A 19,793-nucleotide genomic window follows, 5' to 3' on the forward strand; every position below is an offset into this window, starting at 1 on the left:
GCATGTGTGTTGCATTTGCGCGAGACCGAGGGTAGTGGAGCGCTTAGAAAAACAACTGGTGTTTGTTTTTGTGGGCCTTGTTTTTGGCTGAGGCAGAAGCTCAGCTTTCTTGTGTGCCCTGGCCAGCCTCCCACTGAACCTCAGACAGAGTAGGGTCTGTCCCTATTGGCTCTGGCCAAAAGTAGTACACTATATTGGGTATAGGGTAGCATTTGGGATGCACTCCTCCAGACCCACCAGGGAGATGACTGGCTCCTTAGTGGCAGAGACCGACATCTTGGCTGGACCACTTTCCGTGGAACGTGAGAACATTACTCGGACCTTGATAATGTTACTCGGAACCCTGTCTGGAACAATCTGTAACATGTTTCCAAGGACTCATGGAGACTCCTGCTTAAGTTTCTTAGTTAGGATCATGTGATTGTGTCATTGTAGAGACTCGCTTGCCAAGGTTACTTTTAGGTCGTGATTATGCCGAATAAGAGTGAACGGGGAAGGCGTCACGACAGTTGCACACCCATATGTGTTTAAGTATATACAGTAGCAGACCTGGATTGAAATAGTATTTAATTTCATTCAAACGCCTTCACTCACAGTCGGGTGTGTATGTGTGTGCGCGTCACCATCTCTCCACTCACCATCGCCCCTTCATCAGGTACTGGTAGATGAGTCCGTCTCTCAGGATCTCCTTGTGAAAGAGTTGGTAGGACAGCAGCACCAGCATGGTGGTCACAGCCTCAAACAGGATACTGTACGTGATGTCCCTGCAAGCAAGCAAGCAAGCAAGCAGGCAGGCAGACAGACAGACAGACAGACAGACAGACAGACAGACAGACAGACAGACAGACAGACAGACAGACAGACAGACAGACAGACAGACAGACAGACAGACAGGCAGGCAGGCAGGCAGACAGACAGACAGACAGACAGACAGACAGACAGACAGACAGACAGGCAGACAGACAGGCAGGCAGGCAGACAGACAGACAGACAGACAGACAGACAGACAGACAGGCAGGCAGGCAGGCAGACAGGCAGACAGACAGACAGACAGACAGGCAGGCAGGCAGGCAGGCAGGCAGACAGGCAGACAGACAGACAGACAGACAGACAGACAGACAGACAGGAGGCAGGCAGACAGGCAGACAGACAGACAGACAGACAGACAGACAGACAGACAGACAGACAGACAGACAGACAGACAGACAGACAGACAGACAGACAGACAGACAGACAGACAGACAGACAGACAGACAGACAGACAGACAGAGACTCTCAAAGTCTTTAAAAACCAAGACATTTAAAATATTTTTTGGGGGGGTTGAAAATACGTATTCAACATCTTGTGCTCAAGCCTGTACAGTTGACAGGAAACACACATGGAACATAGTATTCTGAATGAAACTGGTGTGTACTGAGGAGGAAATAAGCTGCTCTCTCTCATCTCATGAATTGGCCCACATGCGGTGACTAACAGATTGAGAATCCTTGTGTTATACGATTAATATGTCTAGTGACACTGGTCATGACAGAGAGAGAGACCCATGGTCTTTGAGTATCAGTGTCACCACCAGTCTTTCCTCACTCGCTCTCTTTTTCTGTCCCTCCTACTCTCGCTTTCTTGATCCCTGTCTCTCACACTCTGAACCCCCCATTGTGCCTCTCCTTCCTGTCCCCCCGCTCTTCCAGTTCCGCAGCCTGTGATGTCACGCCACAGATGCCTTTCACTTTCAGGGTTCTATTTTTACCACTGTGGGGGGGCTATTCAACTGACACAACCAACACCCTTGTGTCCCCCCACCACCACACACACACAGGTAGTGGGAGGAATTGATCTAGTGTTCCTCTTGGCATTAATCAGACCAACTGGCACACACAGATTGTACAGTCTGTACTGTATATAAAACATCTGTGCCCTTTAGATGTTTATTTTATTTTTCAGTGTAACACAAGCTACCATGGAAAACATCTCCAAATGGTGCGTGCCTGTCCTAGGTGACTGTTCTAGTCAGGCCTACATTGTTTTATTGGATAAATGTTGATAACAAGTGATGGATCCTAAACAAAAGGAGTTCAATCAATCAATCATATATTGATTGCTGCAGTACAAAAATGGGATAAATTCTTGAATTCTACCAAAAGTCAGGCTTTCTTTCCCTCTCCTCTCTACTCGGAGCACGTAGATAGGAAACGGGCCGACGGCAACAAAGCGAAAAGAAAAAAAGGATGTTGTGGAGCTTCAAAACAATGAAGAACGGAATGAAATGCTGAACAGAGCCAGAGAGACGTGTTTGTTTCAAACCCCTGTCAATCATTTATTTCAAACCTCAAACAACATTTGCCTTGGAATGGCTCTCATGTAAACAAGAGTAATAACATCCGTCAGTCCTCCTTTTGCCTTTGATCGAGTTACTACAAGGAGAGTTGAATAAGACACTTACATAGCAAAGTGTTTATGAGTGTGTTCAACTCAAGAGTAAGGTTACCGTCATGCACTCCTCAATCACTATCCTCATCATCATCACGGTTCATAGGTTCTAGGCATGACGGTCACATGGAGGAGGAACGGAAGACAATGAAGTCCTGAGAACATTCCATGGGACATGGAGATCGCCATGCCGATGCTTTTATATTGAGTGTGAGGGAGAGAGGCAGTCTTGGCCTGGAGCATGGCCATACTCACGACACACACAAAGGAGGAGACTCATGCTTTCAGCACAGGCACATTGACAGACCTTCAGAAGTGAATGGCATGGCTAAATAATAGGTGTAGCCAGGCCTAAATAAAAACTCATAGAAATGTCGACCATGAAAACTAAAGGCAAAAGAAATAGACATAGAAATGAGTGTACTGCTGACTGTTTGATGAACTTACACACAAAGACGCATCCAGGCGCAGGCATAAGCATGTGTGCGCGCACACACACCGCTGCGTGTTGGAAAGGTACAAAGGCGAAGACAGAGGAGTAGCGGAGAAATGCCTTTGAAATGTACACCAGCGCCACCAGCAATGCCGGGCCAGATCTGGGCCGACTCACCACGACCAGCCCGGCGCCACAGAACCCAACAAAGCTCCTGAGCCGGAGCGAAATGCCCAATCAGCACAGCAAAGACGTAAGGCTCAGGTCAAAAGTAGTGAACTATATATAAGGAATAGGGTGCTATTTGGAATGCCGCTGAAGATGCACACTGACCATCCGCTCTCCCTGCTCCCTCCCCAGGGCATTGGCTGCATGTCCCACCTCCAAACAGGGGACTGTAATCCAGCCATCCAAGGGCCCCTCTCCCCTTACCGCCTTCCTCTCCCTTTGACCCTCCCTAACTAACCCTCAGTGTCTCTCAACAGCCTCACTGTGTGTGAGTGTGTGTGGGAGTGAGAGAAGGAGTGTGTCCACCCCACCAGATGGACCATGAGACCGCACTGCAATGGGAACACAGAGATCCAGTGACCCTCTGCCTCTGAACCTTTGCCAGAGACCTCTATTCTATCAAAGACAGAGAGAGAGAGACAGAGACAGAGACAGAGACAGCGAGAGAGAGAGAGAGAGAGAGAGAGAGAGAGAGAGAGAGAGAGAGAGAGAGAGAGAGAGAGAGAGAGAGAGAGAGAGAGAGAGAGAGAGGCTGGCAAAACAGTCAGAGATGCAAGATGAGAAGGTGAATAGAAAGACAAAAACAAAAGACGGTGTCCTTGGTGTGACACCAGAGGACCTTGTGCATTCACAGTGGAGCTCAATGAGATGGGGCAGGACACAGGATCATATTACCTCGGTCTACCACCATCTGCCATCTGTCCAAAGCCACCACTGATACTTCAACAGACAGTGCCATTAGGACCAGATTATGGTGTCAGGTTTTATATGAAAAAGGGAGAGGTATAAAATGCTACGAGTCTAACTGATGATATAGTAGGCGCAGAGAAGCTGTAGTGTGTAGAGCTGGCCTTTCACTTGTCACTGTCCGTGTACTCATTAAAGCACGTGGAGGTCGTCACAGAGGGTCCAGACTTACCACACCTCAATCTGCTCCCCTCCCTCTATGCCATTCCCTCTAACCACCTTACCCCATTCCCCCAGGAGAGTTATACTCACAGCAGGGGAACCTCCACCACCAGGTATACAAGGTTACACATCAGCTCTTCCAGCAGTACCTCGCTCCCTGTGTCTGGAGAGAGCAAGAGAGAGACTAGGGTTAAGCCAATTACCTAGCCTGTTTCTGCTTTCACCCCAGTTTCAATTAGATCAGCCAGTAGCTAAAACCACTCCCTTACCACAGTAAAAAGACCACTGTGTCCATTTGGGTTCAATGGGAAGCTGTGGTGAGTGCAACCCAAGCTGACAGGCAAACAGAAACACATAAGAAGAACACAAGGCACAGTGGGAAGGCTCCATAAGACGCATGGCCTTGATACTGATTAAATATACACTAAGTGGCCAGGTTATTCGGTACACCCATCTAGTACTGTGTCGGACTCCCCTTTGCCTCCAGAGCAGCCTGAATTCTACAGCACATGGATTCTACAAGTCAGAAACGTTCCACAGGGGTGTTGGTCACACCACCAGGTGGGATTGGTCCATGGACTCAAGCTGTGAATACCATATCCTGACTCTGTCATCAGCATGATGCAACAGGAAGCAGGATTCGCAGGACAAGGCAATGTTTTTCCACTTCTCAATAGTCCACTGTTTGTGATTGCGAGCCCACTGGAGCCACTTCTTGTTTTTAACTGATATGAGTGGAACCCGGTCTGGTCGACTGCTGCTATAGCCCACTCATAACAAGGATCAACGAGTCTGAGATTCCGTTCAGCACGTCACTGTTGTACTGCGCTGTTATTTGTCCGTTTGTGGCCTGCACGCTTCTTTCCATTCTCCTTCGACCTCTCTCATCAATGAGCTATTTTCGCCCACAGGAATGCCATTGACTGGATGTTTTTTGTTTGTCGCACCATTCTCGGTAAACCCTAGACATTGTCATGCGTGAGAAGCCCAGGAGAGCAGCAGTTTCTGAGATATTGGATCCGACGATCACACCTCCCTCAAAGTTACTTAGGTCACTCCTTTTGACTATTCTAACTTTCAATCTAACTTTCAAACAGTAAATGAATGTCTCGATGCTGGTCTGCCTGCTTTTTTCAGCAAGCCACGGCCACGTGATTGTCTTTGGGAGCGAATCATTTTTGTGAACTGTGTGGTGTACCTAGTAAGTGAGTGTATATACACTAGACTAGTCTATGTTCATTGGCAAAGCCAACAGGGATGAAACATCTCTTGTACATCATTTTATCATGGCAAATGTTCATACAGTGTTTACCTAATAGGGTTGAATACAGAGGTTGCTGAATATCACACAGTCTATGCTGTATATCTATGCTATATATTATTGGTTTTGATATCTTTACACTTCAAATGGGTCTTGTAATGAACAAAAGTAGCAAACACTATTATAATGCATTATACATGTTCAACGTTACTCTCTCCATGTTTAATCTCCTGTGACTAAAAGACTATTCCCTGTCTACACATTTACAGTATCAATCTGTGAACACCAACAGAGAAACAACATAAATCATAAGAATAAAAACAACTGCTCTGTCTCAGTTTTGGTTTCTGCAACTCCTAGCAATATGCCATTGAAATCCCTCTCTCTCCTCTATCTCTCACTTCCTTCTTCCATCTCTCTCTCTCTCCAGGGAGAGAGAAGGATTGAAAGAGACAGTGGAGGGTGAAGACAGCCTGTTGGCACCATCTCCAGCAACTTCCAATTAAGCGTTTCCAGCCCCCCACTCTATCTTCGTCCTACTAACATCCCCATCTTTTCTCACTAAAGTCCCTCCCTTTCTCCCTCTTCCCTGTCTTTTCTTCCCACTAATGTCCCCCTCTCTTCCCTTCCCCAGCTTTTCCCACCAACGTCAGTCCAACCCTTGGGAGCCAAAGGCTTAAATGGGAACCCAATCTAGACTACAGAGCCGATATTAACTCTGATGATGGGATGTGATGCTGTTTTTCCATGTCTCCCTCTCTCTCCCCCTCTCTCTGGAAGGGTGACCTACCCAGCAGCCACTGAAGACAATACCAGATGAGGAAATGGAGTGACTGAACTGGCAAAGGGATGAATGAAGGAACCACAGTTCACATAGGCTTAAGTGTGTAGCAGCTTCAGAGTGTGTGTGATTAAGACATCAGTCTCTACATTAGGGTTTCCATTAGCTGGCTATCGGACGATAAGAAAAATGAAAAGCCGATAAATAAAACTGCTGCCGACCAAAATGACCGGGAGGAAAGAAATGTAATTGCAAAATAATGCTTTTTATTAATTGATGGAAAAATACTAGTGGAGGCAAAACATTTTTTTAATTGACCTTTATTTAACCAGGCAAGTCAGTTAAGAACAAATTCTTATTTTCAATGACAGCCTAGGAACAGTGGGTTAACTGCCTGTTCAGCGGCAGAACGACAGATTTGTACCTTGTCGGCTCGGGGGTTTGAACTTGCAACCTTCCGGTTACTAGTCCAACTCTCTAACCACTAGGCTACCCTGCCACCCGTCATGCTTATCGTCTACAGGTTAAATTGGCGTTTGTGTATCTTTGTTAGTCATCATGTAGCCCATATCATTTATCAACACACCTATCACACGTGTACAGCATAAAGAGTATATTCTGAGCTGGATTTCTCCTGCAGCTCCTCAGCAGGATGCTGCTGAAGTAAAACAGGCTTTTATAAGCCCATTCATGTACAAGCATTCTAAATGCAATCGTGTTAATATGTTTTCATGGCCACGATTAAAAATAGCTAGGCCTACTATTTTTATTTGTCAACTGGTAACCTAATTGAAGCATGCCTCCATTCATCATTTAAGTGCAGGCAACAGGCTATCAGTGTGTCACCAGCACTTCACAATGTGAGCTAGAGGCAGTACACATTTTGAAAACATAGGCCTACTTAATTGTTTGAAACCTGAATCCTTTACTTCATATTATGAGGCATGTCATACCTTCTTTCAAAGTAGCCTATAGGCAAATCCGACCATGGAAAAGTGGATGCAATTATTTTATAAAGACCTCATAGGCAGCGTGTTAATTTCAAGTTTGGAGAAGCGAATCATTTATCCTACCATTTCTACCGATCTGCGTGCCAGTTATGATTTTCATATGCGCATTTGTGGAACAGTTTAATTTCAATAATAACATTTTTGTTTGTCAAAGTCATTGTCACATGGTAAATCATAAAAATCTGAATTCAAATGGTAAAAATCTAAAAGTTTCAATTAAACTAATGTGAGAGCACCAGCCTCTGCCATATAGACACATTGATACACCGCGATCCATTGGCGGTTATAGAAATGAGCGCTTTGAACTCAGTCTATAGGCCAATGCAGCAGTAGGCCTAGAACTTCCATTGTCAACTAAAACAAAATACATGGAAGTCGACAAATAAATACTGCAGAAAATATGATAAATTCAGGTTCTTTCAATTGTATTCATCTCTCCACTCAGCGCGTCTACCTCCCTTTCTATACGTCTTGAACTACTATTTTTATCAATTCCGTATTACATACATTTACTACTGGTGACATGTAACAGGGAATAAAACATTTAAAAAACAATCAAAGTGCAAACAATTCACACAATTAAACAATGAATGCGTAAGAATTGGCGAGAGACAGCTGAGACTCGTCTATATCTTCGTCACACACCCCTGCCCTTCTTCTTGTCTCAACATTTTAAATTATACTCAAGACATTATCTTCACACATATTTTAGATGCTTTTCACTGACAGCCACAACTCAGTATTCAGCTAGGTCTATTGCCACTTGCTCTGCCCAAATTGCGGGCCTCCCAAATAGGCATAGGCCTACAAGCTTGTAGCTTGAAACAATCAGCAACAACAACAACAAAAACAATATAAAATTAAATATAGATCCTTGATTCCGCTGTCGCTAAATTACGCTTTCTGGTGAAGTATTTGAATGATTTGATGTATTTCTGTAAAGACAGGAGTAATTATATAACTTTGGCAAATTTATGAAAGACTTTTCATATTAACTTTCTTTCCTTGTCCAGAAGCCAAAGCCACAATCCTAGTCATATTAGAAACCCATCCTTGTTGATGCATCTTTAGATTCCCCCTCTTTCTAAGTTTTGAACGGAGATTTTGATACATATGGAACCACTCTCATCAGGTGCGCTGTTTAGAATAGAGTTTTGGCAAATGTTTGAAAATTATGTTTTGTTGGCTGCTTCATTACATGTTCTGTTAAAATGATTCACCATAATCGAAATGTGACTTCTGTCATTCTGAGCACTGTGGTCGGACGCCCAAATGGGTTACACACCCAATGCATATGGGTCTGGTAAATGTATTTCTCAAATGACCGGTAAATTAAAATATTCCATGTCATTTTCCTAACGGAGATCCTGGTGTGTGTGCACTCTGTGCAAATGTTATTTTCTTTTTCATAGGTCAAAGTAAAACACACAATGTCATTTCCCAATAATTCACTATACAAACTAGGATGTTTACCCCTTTCTCTACTTGGTTTTACCGAAAAGCAAAAAATTCCCCACTATACAAGATGATTTCCTCACCATCACATCAGACGGTTAGCTAGATGGTTAGCTAGGATATGTGATCAGCGTAAATTATTTCTTGCACATAGGAATTGAGTAAAACAAATACCCTGTCTCCCCCATAATTTACTCTTACTGGCAAAGGGATAAATGAAAGAAAAAGCCAGCCATAACAACCGAAGGTCACTGTGTGGCACCTTCAGGCCAAAGGGGGCTGGTGGCAACTTAAATTGTGGAGGACCAGCTGGAACGGAATAAATGGAATGGTATCGAACACAAACATATGGTTTCCATGTGTTTGATACCATTCCATTCACTCCATTCCAGCCATTATTATGAGCCGTCCTCCCTTCAGCAGCCTCCTGTGCTTCAGACTGTATGTTTAAGACTTTGTCAGTCTCTGTATGTGTTCTGTGAAATTCACCATTTAGCTCAGAGTAACTCACATAATTTCCTAATATTTTACTTGATCAAGATGTTTACTCTTTTCCTCACTGGTTTTACTATAAAAAGAGACACATTTCCCAATTCCCACACTAACTGCTCTCTTCCACTCTCCCGTCTGCAATGACACACTGTCCTGGCTGTGCTGGCTGTGCTTCAGTATTGAAAAGGGGGATGGATTTGGAGGTGGAGACGCATGTGTGTGCGTGTGCATGCGTGGAGGGATGGATAAAGGAATACAGGTCTGAAGCGAGGGATGAAGGGATTTCTCTCACTCACCACAGGAGCCTGGCACCCTCTCCTGGTAGGAGAACTGTAAGTGCAGCTCCTCCTCTGTCATCTCCCTGATGAAGACTTTTAGAAGGCAGCGAATCATGAACAAAGTATTGTGGGCCTGCCAGATGAACAGCTGACTGGAAAGGGAGGAAAAAGAAAATGAAGATTATTCACTGGTTGAGATTTGTATTTTTCCTTTATCAAGACAAGAGAAATCTAGGCATTGTAATTGTAACACAAATACTAAACATGAAAATCAGGCACTTTCATTCCATTGTGTCAAATTTGCTCATTGTTAACGAAAACTGATTTGGTTGGATATCGCATTAAGTCCGTAGTACCACTATCTATAGATTGGGGGGAGACATAGTGGACATAGTAAACTATGGACATAGTAAACAACCCTGTAATAAAAACTGGTGGCTAGGTGGCTTTGTCAAGGCTACAGACAGCGGACATCCTGTGACATAGAGATGTCCTGTGGCCCCTTGGCTTATCCTCAGACTGATTGGCCCCTTCAGGGAGACAGCAGTTATGACTCGTGACACATCCGCTATAGAGACACGCAGTAGCCTTGACTAATTGTCTATTCTCACAGTCAGACAGTTACCACAGCCAGGAAGAATGGATGAGCCTCTGCTCTGATCTCTGGTGTTCACCAGGTCATATAAGAACACCAACAAAGCAGACACTCACAAAAACAAGTCACAGCAGGTGACAACAGTTGTGACACCAGTCGTGACTTGCGACACATCCGCTATAGAGACGTAGCAGCAGCCTTGACTACCACTGAGGAAAAGAGCAGCCTCTCACAGTGACAGTCACAACAGCCATGACAGTTAGGAAGGATGGATGAGCCTCTGATTTCTGGTCACACATATGTACCACCAGTTCATTTAAGCCCACCAATCAACACTAACATAAAAACACACATACAAGCCAATATTATGACCAAAGGCATGTCCCAACAGTTCATGTAAGCACACTAAAAATATATATATATATATATATTAATGACCTGGCCCGAGTCCCATAATGCGCCTGCATTCCATACAGAAGCAGGCTAATTATGACTAGCCATCTTTAAATTAGCATGCCATTGTCTTCTAACATTGATTTGGATAGATTTACTGTAACAGCAAAGAAAATAGACTTAAAATATAGTGCAAAATGCATTTACTGCAGATTTCACAGTGACGTGTTATTTTCTCCTAAATCTTCTAGAGGGCATAATCCACCATTTTGTCAGGTTTTCATTCTCAAAAATCACACTTTCTAAATCGGAAAAACAAAACTGGACGTTCTAAATCCACAACAATGCTTCAACCACATCAGGGGACCATTTTTTAAGTCTGGGGGAGAAAAAAAAACTTTGTAGTTAACCTTTAATTCAGATGCACACCAGCCAGACAGTTGTGTTTGGCTAGCGGTGTTTCTGTAGCACACATTGAGTTTTCAAAACTAATTGCCACTGGATTGATGCAAATTATTATTATTCTGCCAGGTAGAAATACACTACTTTGAAGTTACTCTGCTCACCCATTCTTGCCTTAGCATTTACTGGTAGATATCATAACTTGGAACTTTCCTACCACCTTTCTACCCCTACCGCTGTCAGTCTTCGTTAAGCTGCTCCAAGCAGTTGTTTGAGAGCTGCGTGCTCTCTCTGCCGGGTAGATTACCTATAGGCTATATGTGTACAGCACACGTGATAAATAATCAACTAACATTTATTAAACAATTATATAGCCTAGATTAAAAATAGCATTATTACAATATTTTTTAGCACTGGCTACTGACAAGGGATGATTGATTGGGGTTTCTAAAGCCTCCTCGGGCCAGCGTGCAACCCTGTAGGCTATGTGGAGTCCTGACACACACAGACGGGCATTTCCATGCTGTTGTTGGCTCATCAGAAAGTTTGTTGATTTTTGGGCAATTTCACAATACTGAATAAATGAATATAATACAAAAATAAGAAAATTGTGAACCAAAAACTAACGTGACCAGGTACATCTTTCCACTGGCACCCTTGCGAACAACTTTTAAAAGTTTGTCGCACTGCCAAGTCAAATTACATCATCAAATGAGACTGTTTTGGTCACAGTATCGAACCCGTGTGTGTGTGTGTGTGTGTGTCTCAGTCACCAGATCTCAACCCAATTGAACACTTATGGTAAATTCTGGAGCAGTGACTTAAACAGCATTTTCCACCACCAAAACACCAAATGATGGAAATTCTCGTGGAAGAATGGTGTCGCCTCCCTCCAATAGAGTTCCAGAGTTCCAGTAGAATCTATGCCAGGAAGTACTGAAGTTGTTCTGACAGTTCATGGTGGCCCAACGCCCTATTAAGACGATAACTGTGTAACTGTGGCAAGGTTGTATGTGAAGCCTTGTGAGGACACCCACCATTTTACGAGTGGTATGACCTACACAGTTCTATGAGAACCAGCGTAGCCTTGCATTTCACACAAACATCAATAGCTTCACATTTTGTCATTTTTTATGTTTTAATGTTTTTCTCCCAGAGTTTTCCCATGCAGACACCTTTCCACCACCGCACACATCTGGTCCACCAGATCTAGTTGGTAAACTTAGAGCCGCCCCTATTCCACTAATTACTATGAAGTTTCAGTTGATGTCTCTTACTTACTGGAAGTCTGACAGCTGGTGTCTGAGAACAGCTGGTGTCTCTCTTGCCTTACTAGAGGTTTGAAAGCTGCTCCTCTTCTCTTACAAGTGACCATAAGCGGGATCTCTCACGGGTATCATTAGACCGCAAGGCCACTTCCAATCCAACTACGGTGACAAAATCCCATGGTGTTCATGACCAGAGCGAATCACAGCACAATGCAAATGACCCATGCACAATGCAAATACGCCTCCAATTATGTGGGTAAAACTGGAAAACCAGATTGAAGAGAGGAATAGGGAGGGATAACTGACTAACTCACTCCACCCTCAGGTTTATGAATGAAACACTTATCAGATCATCTGGATTTCAACTTGGATGAGTTGGATCTCCCATCCAGAGTGCGGTTGGGTTTGTCACCAACACAGCCCAAACTATACCTTTTGGTGGATTCCCATGGGAAATGTAAAAAGTCAATGGTTCTGCTAGAGCATTACCACTAAATCATGAGTACAGAACACAACATATTAATTATTGTACTATCCATGTCATAGTCCCAAACTCTAAGCCTACATGACCATTTCATCCCAGTCACTGATTTAAACATAAGCATACAACACAGGGCGTAGGTCTATTTATTATTGAACTACTCAATTTAGATCACTGATTCCCATCCTATCACTTGTTCTTGGAACAGCACGTGTTACTTGGTTTTACACATAGTACTCACTCTTGGCATTCTGTGGATATTTTCAACTCTTTGGTTCTTCCCAGGAATATTCTCACTAGGGCTCCAAAATTCCCTGTTCTGGGATTGTTCTCAACTGTAGGAGGGGCAGACCAGAGAGGAGAGAGGAAGACACAGTACACTGTATTTAAAAGAACTGCTTGGTGATTCTGACACACATTACATCAATAAATCTATACTGAACAGAAATATAAACGCAACATATAAAGTGTTGTTACTCTTTCATGAGCTGAAATTAAAAATCCCAGTAATGTTCCATATGCACAAAAAGCTTAATTCTCTCAAATAGGTTTGTATTCCTGTTAGTAAGCATTTCTCCTTTTCCATGACAATCCATCCACCTGACAGTTGTAGCATATCAAAAAGCGAATTAAACAGCATGATCATTACTCAAGGACAATAAAAGGCCACTCAAATATGCTGTTTTGTCACACAACACAATACCACAGATATCTTAGGTTTTGAGGGAGTGTGCAATTGGCATGCTGACTGCAGGAATGTCCACCAGAGCAGATTCCATAGAATTTAATGTTAATTTCTCTACCATAAGCCACCTCCAACGTCATTTTTGAGAATTTGGCCATACATCCAACCGGCCTCAAAACTGCAAAGGCGTCGTGTGAGCAAGTTGTTTGCTAATGTCAACGTTGTGAACAGAGTGCCCCATGGTGGCGGTTGGGTTACGGTATGGGCAGGCATAAGCTACAGACAATGAACACAATTGCATTGCAATTGCATTTTATCGATGGCAATTTGAATGCACAGAGATACCGTGACAAGATCCTGAGGCCCATTGGTGTGCCATTAATCCGCCGCCATCACCTGATGTTTCAGCATGATAATACACGTAAACTGTAAGCTGAAAATGCTGAAAAGCTGAAAATGAGCATGTATGGGATGCTCTGGATAGACATGTATGACAGCGTGTTCCAGTTCCCGCCAATATCCAGCAACTTTGCTCAGCCATTGAAAAGGAGTGGGCCAAAATTATTATACAGGCCACAATCAACAGCCTGATCAACTCTTGGCGAAGGAGATGTGTTGTTCAATGGTGTTCACACTAGATACAACATATGTATATGTGTATTCCCAGTCATGTGAAATCCATAGATTATGGCTTAATGAATTTATTTCAATTGACTGATTTCCTTATATGAACAGTAACTCAGTAAAATCTAGTTAATATTTTTGTTCAGTATGTATGTATGCATGTATGTATGTATGTATGTATGTATGGCAAAGGTTGGCTACTTTGTGAAGAATCTAAAATAAATTAGATTTTTTGGGGGGGTTATTACATGATTTCATAGTTTTGATATTCTTCACTATTAATCTACAATGTAGAAAATAGTAAAAAATAAAGAAAAACCATGTAATGAGTAGGTGTGTCCAAACTTTTGACTGGTACTCTACATACACATACAGTGCATTTGTGAAGTATTAAGACTGACTTTTTCCACATTGTTATTCTAAAAATGGATGAGACTGTTTTTTTGTCTCTCAATCTACACACAATACCCCATAGTGACAAAGCAAAAACAACACTCCAGAGTTCCTCTGTGGCGATGGGAGAACCTTCCAGATTAGATGGAAACCATCTCTGCAGCACTCCACTAATTAGGCCTTTACAGCCTTATTTTAAAATTGCCGAAATAAAACAAATCCTCAGCAAGCCACTTTTTAATGAATTTCTAAAAACCTGTTGTCGCTTTGTCATTATGGGGTACCTCATAATGACAAAGCGTGTTTTCACATAAATATTCAGACCCTTTGCTATGGGACTCGAAATTGAGCTCATCCTGTTTCCATTGATCATCCTTAAGATGTTTCTTCAACTTGATTGGAGTCCACTTGTGGTAAATTCAATTGATTGGACATGATTTGGAAAGTCACTTGTCCGTAGAGCTCAGAGACAGGATTGTGTCAAGGTGCATTTTTGGACACCGATTATGGCCGATTACAATCCACTCCACGAGGAGACTGCGTGGCAGGCTGACTACCTATTTTGCGAGGTAAGCAAGGAGCCAAGGTAAGGTGCTAGCTAGCATTAAACCTATCTTCTAAAAAACAATCAATCTTAACATAATCACTAGTTAACTACAAATTGTTGATGATATTACATTACATTTACATTACATTTAAGTCATTTAGCAGACGCTCTTATCCAGAGCGACTTACAAATTGGTGCATTCACCTTATGACATCCAGTGGAACAGTCACTTTACAATAGTTCATCTAAATCTTAAAGGGGGGGGTGAGAGGGATTACTTATCCTATCCTAGGTATTCCTTAAAGAGGTGGGGTTTCAGGTGTCTCCGGAAGGAGAAGTTTATCTAGCGTGTACTGCGTTGCATATAATCGTTGCAGTGCCTATTAATTTATAATTGAATCACAGCCTACTTCACCAAACGGGTGATTTAACAAGCGCATCCGCAAAAAAATGCACTATCGTTGCACCAATGTGTACTAACCATAAACATCAATGCCTTTCTTAAAATCAATACACAAGTAAATATTTTTAAACCTGCATGTTTAGTTAATATTGGCTGCTAACATGAATTTCTTTTAACTAGGTAAATTGTGTCACTTTTCTTGCCTTCTGTGCAAGCAGAGTCAGGGTATATGCAGCAGTTTGGGCCGCCTGGCTCGTTGCGAACTGTGTGAAGACCATTTCTTCCTAACAAAGACCGTAATTAATTTGCCAGAATTTTCAATAATTATGACACAACATTGAAGGTTGTGCAATGTAATATTTAGACTTATGATGCCACCCGTTAGATTAAAAAAACATAACGGTTCTGTATTTCACTGAAAGAATAAACATTTTGTTTTCTAAATGATTTCCAGATTTGACCATATTAATGACCCAAGGCTCGTATTTCTGTGTGTTATTATAATTAAGTCTATGATTTGATAGAGCAGACTGACTGAGCGGTGGTAGGCAGCAGCAGGCTCGTCATTCATTCAAACAGCACTTTCCTGCATTTGCCAGCAGCTCTTCGCTGTGCTTCAAGCATTGCGCTATTGTGTGTGACTGTGTGACTGTGTGTGTGTGTGTGTGTGTGTGTGTGTGTGTGTGTGTGTGTGTGTGTGTGTGTGTGTGTGTGTGTGTGTGTGTGTGTGTGTGTGTGTGTGTGTGTGTGTGTGTGTGTGTGTGTGTGTGTGTGTGTGTGTGTGTGTGTGTGTGTGTGTGTGTGTGTGTGTGTGTGTCAGGCAGGCATAACACTCAAACCAACAAACATAAGACGTACTCAGGATCTTGGCCAGGGGAATAACAGCCTCTTCCAACAGCTTGGAGTTACAACTGTAGAGGGAGAATGAGCAAGAGAGAGAGAGCGAAAGAGCGAGAAAATGTTGGTCAATTCTATACCACAGTACTGTGGAACTCTGGACAGTTCTCTGAAATGAGAAGTTGTCATCATCAGTCTACTGTATATCCTCTACTGTCAAGTTAGCATAGTCACAACACACTCATTCTTAGAAACAGAACTAGAGTACAATTTTATACGTCTCAAAACTCTCATTGGCTAACTCCGGTTTCCCATCACTACCACTTAAAAACATCCACTCCTCTTACATGCCTCACTAATGTAAATAAGCTTGTACTGTACAATCAGAAAACACCTACCATTTCAGCAAGCTGTTACTCTAACTTAAGGTCAACTACATATACGGTCACATCTGATCATAAAGTCTGTTAGAACATTACTCCAAGTCAGCTGATGTGTAAAACCGGAACCTAAAAGCTGTTTGGCCTGGAAGACAAACTTCAAGTTCTTAGCTAATGTTGACAGCCTGCTGTAACGTGGGCTTTCGCTGCATCCTGCATTTTAGCTAATGTTTGCATCCCGGGATAAGTCCCAAATGGCACCTTATCCCCAATGTTCTGCACTACTTTTGACCAGGGCCCATAGGGTTCAATTTCATTTTTTTTTATTTAGCTCGACATTAAATTACTTCAGCAATCATTGCGGCTAGAGCAGCTTGCTATGGAGCGGGCAAGCTACTTACATACATTGGACAGACAAGTGTAGTGTGTGAGATGCGGCGGAAATTTTGCGAGAAAGCGAGAGAGGGTGGAGGAGACGACTTGGCTTAAAGCGCTGGGCAGGGCTTGACATTAACTTTCTTAGCCACTTGTCCTTTGGACAAGCAGGACAGATTTTTTACATGTCCGAAAGCTGAAGTCACTTCTCTCCCCCCTCCCAAAAAAGGACCAACACCATCGAACAGAAAGGTGACTGAAATGAGTGAAGAACAAATCATTTTCTTTGCCTGCCCATAGACAATGTTATCAGCCCCTAGCGGCCATCACACCCCAAAAATGTTTATGTTTAACACAAAGACTGCTAGCGCAAGCTCGCATGCTACGGGAGGGACGAGACGAAACATGTCATTGACAAAATATATTTAGTGGAGCCAAGTCTTTTCTAACAGCCTATTCCACTCTGGTGGAGCCTTGGCAAGAAAGAGATGTGTAGTAGCCTAGGTATATCTGGATATCTGCGCATCTGTGTGTGCTGAAGCGCACAGATGGAGCAAGTGACACAGTCAGAGCCTTGCTGGTTTTGTGTTATGTGATCGGTTGTAAATCATGGGCCGCAGACCTGTGCCATCCTCAGAACTGGATAAACGGAGTCGCATTTCTGCCTTTATGCATTGTAGGTAGGTTGCACATTGCTAGTAAAATATGGAGATGGGGCTTGGCCACCTACGCATTATTTCTTTCATAAGCTTGCCTTATCTTTAGCCTAAGATATTGACTTCTCATTCAATTTTTCCATACTTGTAATGTTTGCACAATTTCACTTATTGCGACCTAAAACATTTGTCATTCTCAATAGATCTGATCTGATCTTTGTTGTCCTTAAGCCATTTTGTCACAACTTTGGAAGTATGCTTGGGGTCATTGTTAATTTGGAAGACCCATTTGCGACCAAGCTTTTAACTTCCTGACTGATGTCTTCAGTTGTTGCTTCAATATATCCACATAATTTTCCTACCTCATGATGCCATCCATTTTGTGAAGTGCACCAGTCCGTTCTGCAGCAAAGCACCCCCACAACATGATGCTGCCACCCCCGTGCTTCACGGTTGGGATGGTGTTCTTTGGCTTGCAAGCCTCCCCCTTTTTCCTCCAAACACAACGATGGTCATTATGACCAAACAGTTTTATTTTAGTTTCATCAGACTGGAGGACATTTCTCCAAAAAGTACAATCTTTGTCCCCATGTGCAGATGAAAACCATAGTCTGGCTTTTTTTATGGCGGTTTTGGAGCAGTGGCTTCTTCCTTGCTGAGCGGCCATTCAGGTTATGTCGATATGGGACTCATTTTACTGTGGATATTGATACTTTTGTACCGGTTTCGTCCAGCATCTTCACAAGGTCCTTTGCTGTTGTTCTGGGATTGATTTGCACTTTTCGCACCAAAGTACGTTCATCTCTAGGAGACAGAACGCGTTTCCTTCCTGAGCAGTGTGATGGCTGCGTGGTCCCATGGTGTTTATACTTGCGTACTATTGTTTCTTTAGATGAATGTGGTACTACCTTCAGGTGTTTTGAAATTGCTCCCAAGGATGAATCAGACTTGTGGAGGTCTACAATTATTTTCTGAGGTCTTGGCTGATTTCTTTTGATTTTCCCATGATGTCAAGCAAAGAGGCACTGAGTTTGAAGGTAGGCCTTGAAATACATCCACAGGTACACCTCCAATTGACTCAAATGATATCAATTAGCCTATAAGAAGCTTCTAAACCATGACATCATTTTCTGGAATGTTCCAAGCTGTTTAAAGGCACAGCCAACTTAGTGTATGTTAACTTCTGACCCAATGGAATTGTGATACAGTGATTTGTAAGTGAATCTGTTAATCTGTTTGTGAACAATTGTTGGAAAACTTACTTGGGTCATGCACAAAGTAGATATTCTAACCAACTTGCCAAAACTATAGTTTGTTAACAAGAAATGTGTGGAGTGGTTAAAAAATGAGTTTTAAAAAATTAGACATTCAACGTGAAATGTGATAAGCATAAACTAGTATTAAAAAAGTTTAATATATTTTTCTCTAATTAAAAATATCTCCTTAAATACTGACTCAGGCTTGTAACATCAGTAAAATACAGTAGACTATGCTTTGGAGGGGGAGACAGGCAAAAAGTTCTCAGCTGGCAGGCAGGCAGACACTGGTATACGTTTCTGAGTGACAGAGTACGGGCTTTGAATAGGCGCTTGTTGCATTTTGTGGGACTGGAAAACAATACCCGGAATCTAAAAGAACACAATTAACCGGTTCCCACGGTATTAAAATAAAGGTTCTGTTCCAGAATAGTATAGATCACTTTCGTTCCCAGTTCTGATCCTGTTCCTCGAGAAATACTGTTATTTTCCGGTTTCCGGTTCTCTGGAGTATAAAATAACAGGGTGTGTGTACGTGCGTGTGTATGTTATTGACAGGAAATTACGTAATTGGTGAGGGCAAAGTGAAGCCACAGTAAACATTACAAAACTGGTGTTTGATCTACTTTGACTTCTTATGGCTGCAGGGGCAGTATTGAGTAGCTTGGATGAAAGGTGCACAGATTTGTCCAGAGTCAACGGCCTGTTTCTCAGTCCCAGTTGCTAATATACAGTGCCTTGCGAAAGTATTCGGCCCCCTTGAACTTTGCGACCTTTTGCCACATTTCAGGCTTCAAACATAAAGATATAAAACTGTATATTTTTGTGAAGAATCAACAACAAGTGGGACACAATCATGAAGTGGAACAACATTTATTGGATATTTCAAACTTTTTTTAACAAATCAAAAACTGAAAAATTGGGCGTGCAAAATTATTCAGCCCCTTTACTTTCAGTGCAGCAAACTATCTCCAGAAGTTCAGTGAGGATCTCTAAATGACTAATAATGATAAATACAATCCACCTGTGTGTAATCAAGTCTCCGTATAAATGCACCTGCACTGTGATAGTCTCAGAGGTCCGTTAAAAGCGCAGAGAGCATCATGAAGAACAAGGAACACACCAGGCAGGTCTGAGATACTGTTGTGAAGATGTTTAAAGCCGGATTTGGATACAAAAAGATTTCCCAAGCTTTAAACATCCCAAGGAGCACTGTGCAAGCG

The 19,793-nt window shown here is 42.6% G+C and overlaps 1 protein-coding gene across 4 annotated transcripts in view; it reads right to left on the reverse strand.

Moving 5' to 3' along the window:
• Positions 1-500: 500 nt before the first annotated feature.
• The window catches only part of LOC124048549 (dymeclin-like), a 34,715-nt gene continuing 15,422 nt past the window's right edge, over positions 501-19,793 (reverse strand). For 2 of the 4 annotated variants that reach the window (XM_046369451.1, XM_046369450.1), the window contains exons 3-7: positions 15,925-15,977; positions 12,656-12,749; positions 9,294-9,427; positions 4,089-4,161; positions 2,120-3,075 (exon numbers count right to left, since the gene is read on the reverse strand). In XM_046369451.1, the coding sequence (XP_046225407.1) occupies positions 2,757-3,075; positions 4,089-4,161; positions 9,294-9,427; positions 12,656-12,749; positions 15,925-15,977 (673 nt within the window). In that variant the 3' untranslated portion in view covers positions 2,120-2,756. Of the gene's footprint in view, positions 765-2,119; positions 3,076-4,088; positions 4,162-9,293; positions 9,428-12,655; positions 12,750-15,924; positions 15,978-19,793 lie in introns of those variants that run through there. The other 2 variants (XM_046369453.1, XM_046369452.1) reach the window with 2 other exon arrangements.

Source organism: Oncorhynchus gorbuscha, linkage group LG11, assembly GCF_021184085.1.
Source record: "Oncorhynchus gorbuscha isolate QuinsamMale2020 ecotype Even-year linkage group LG11, OgorEven_v1.0, whole genome shotgun sequence".
NCBI lineage: Eukaryota > Metazoa > Chordata > Actinopteri > Salmoniformes > Salmonidae > Oncorhynchus > Oncorhynchus gorbuscha.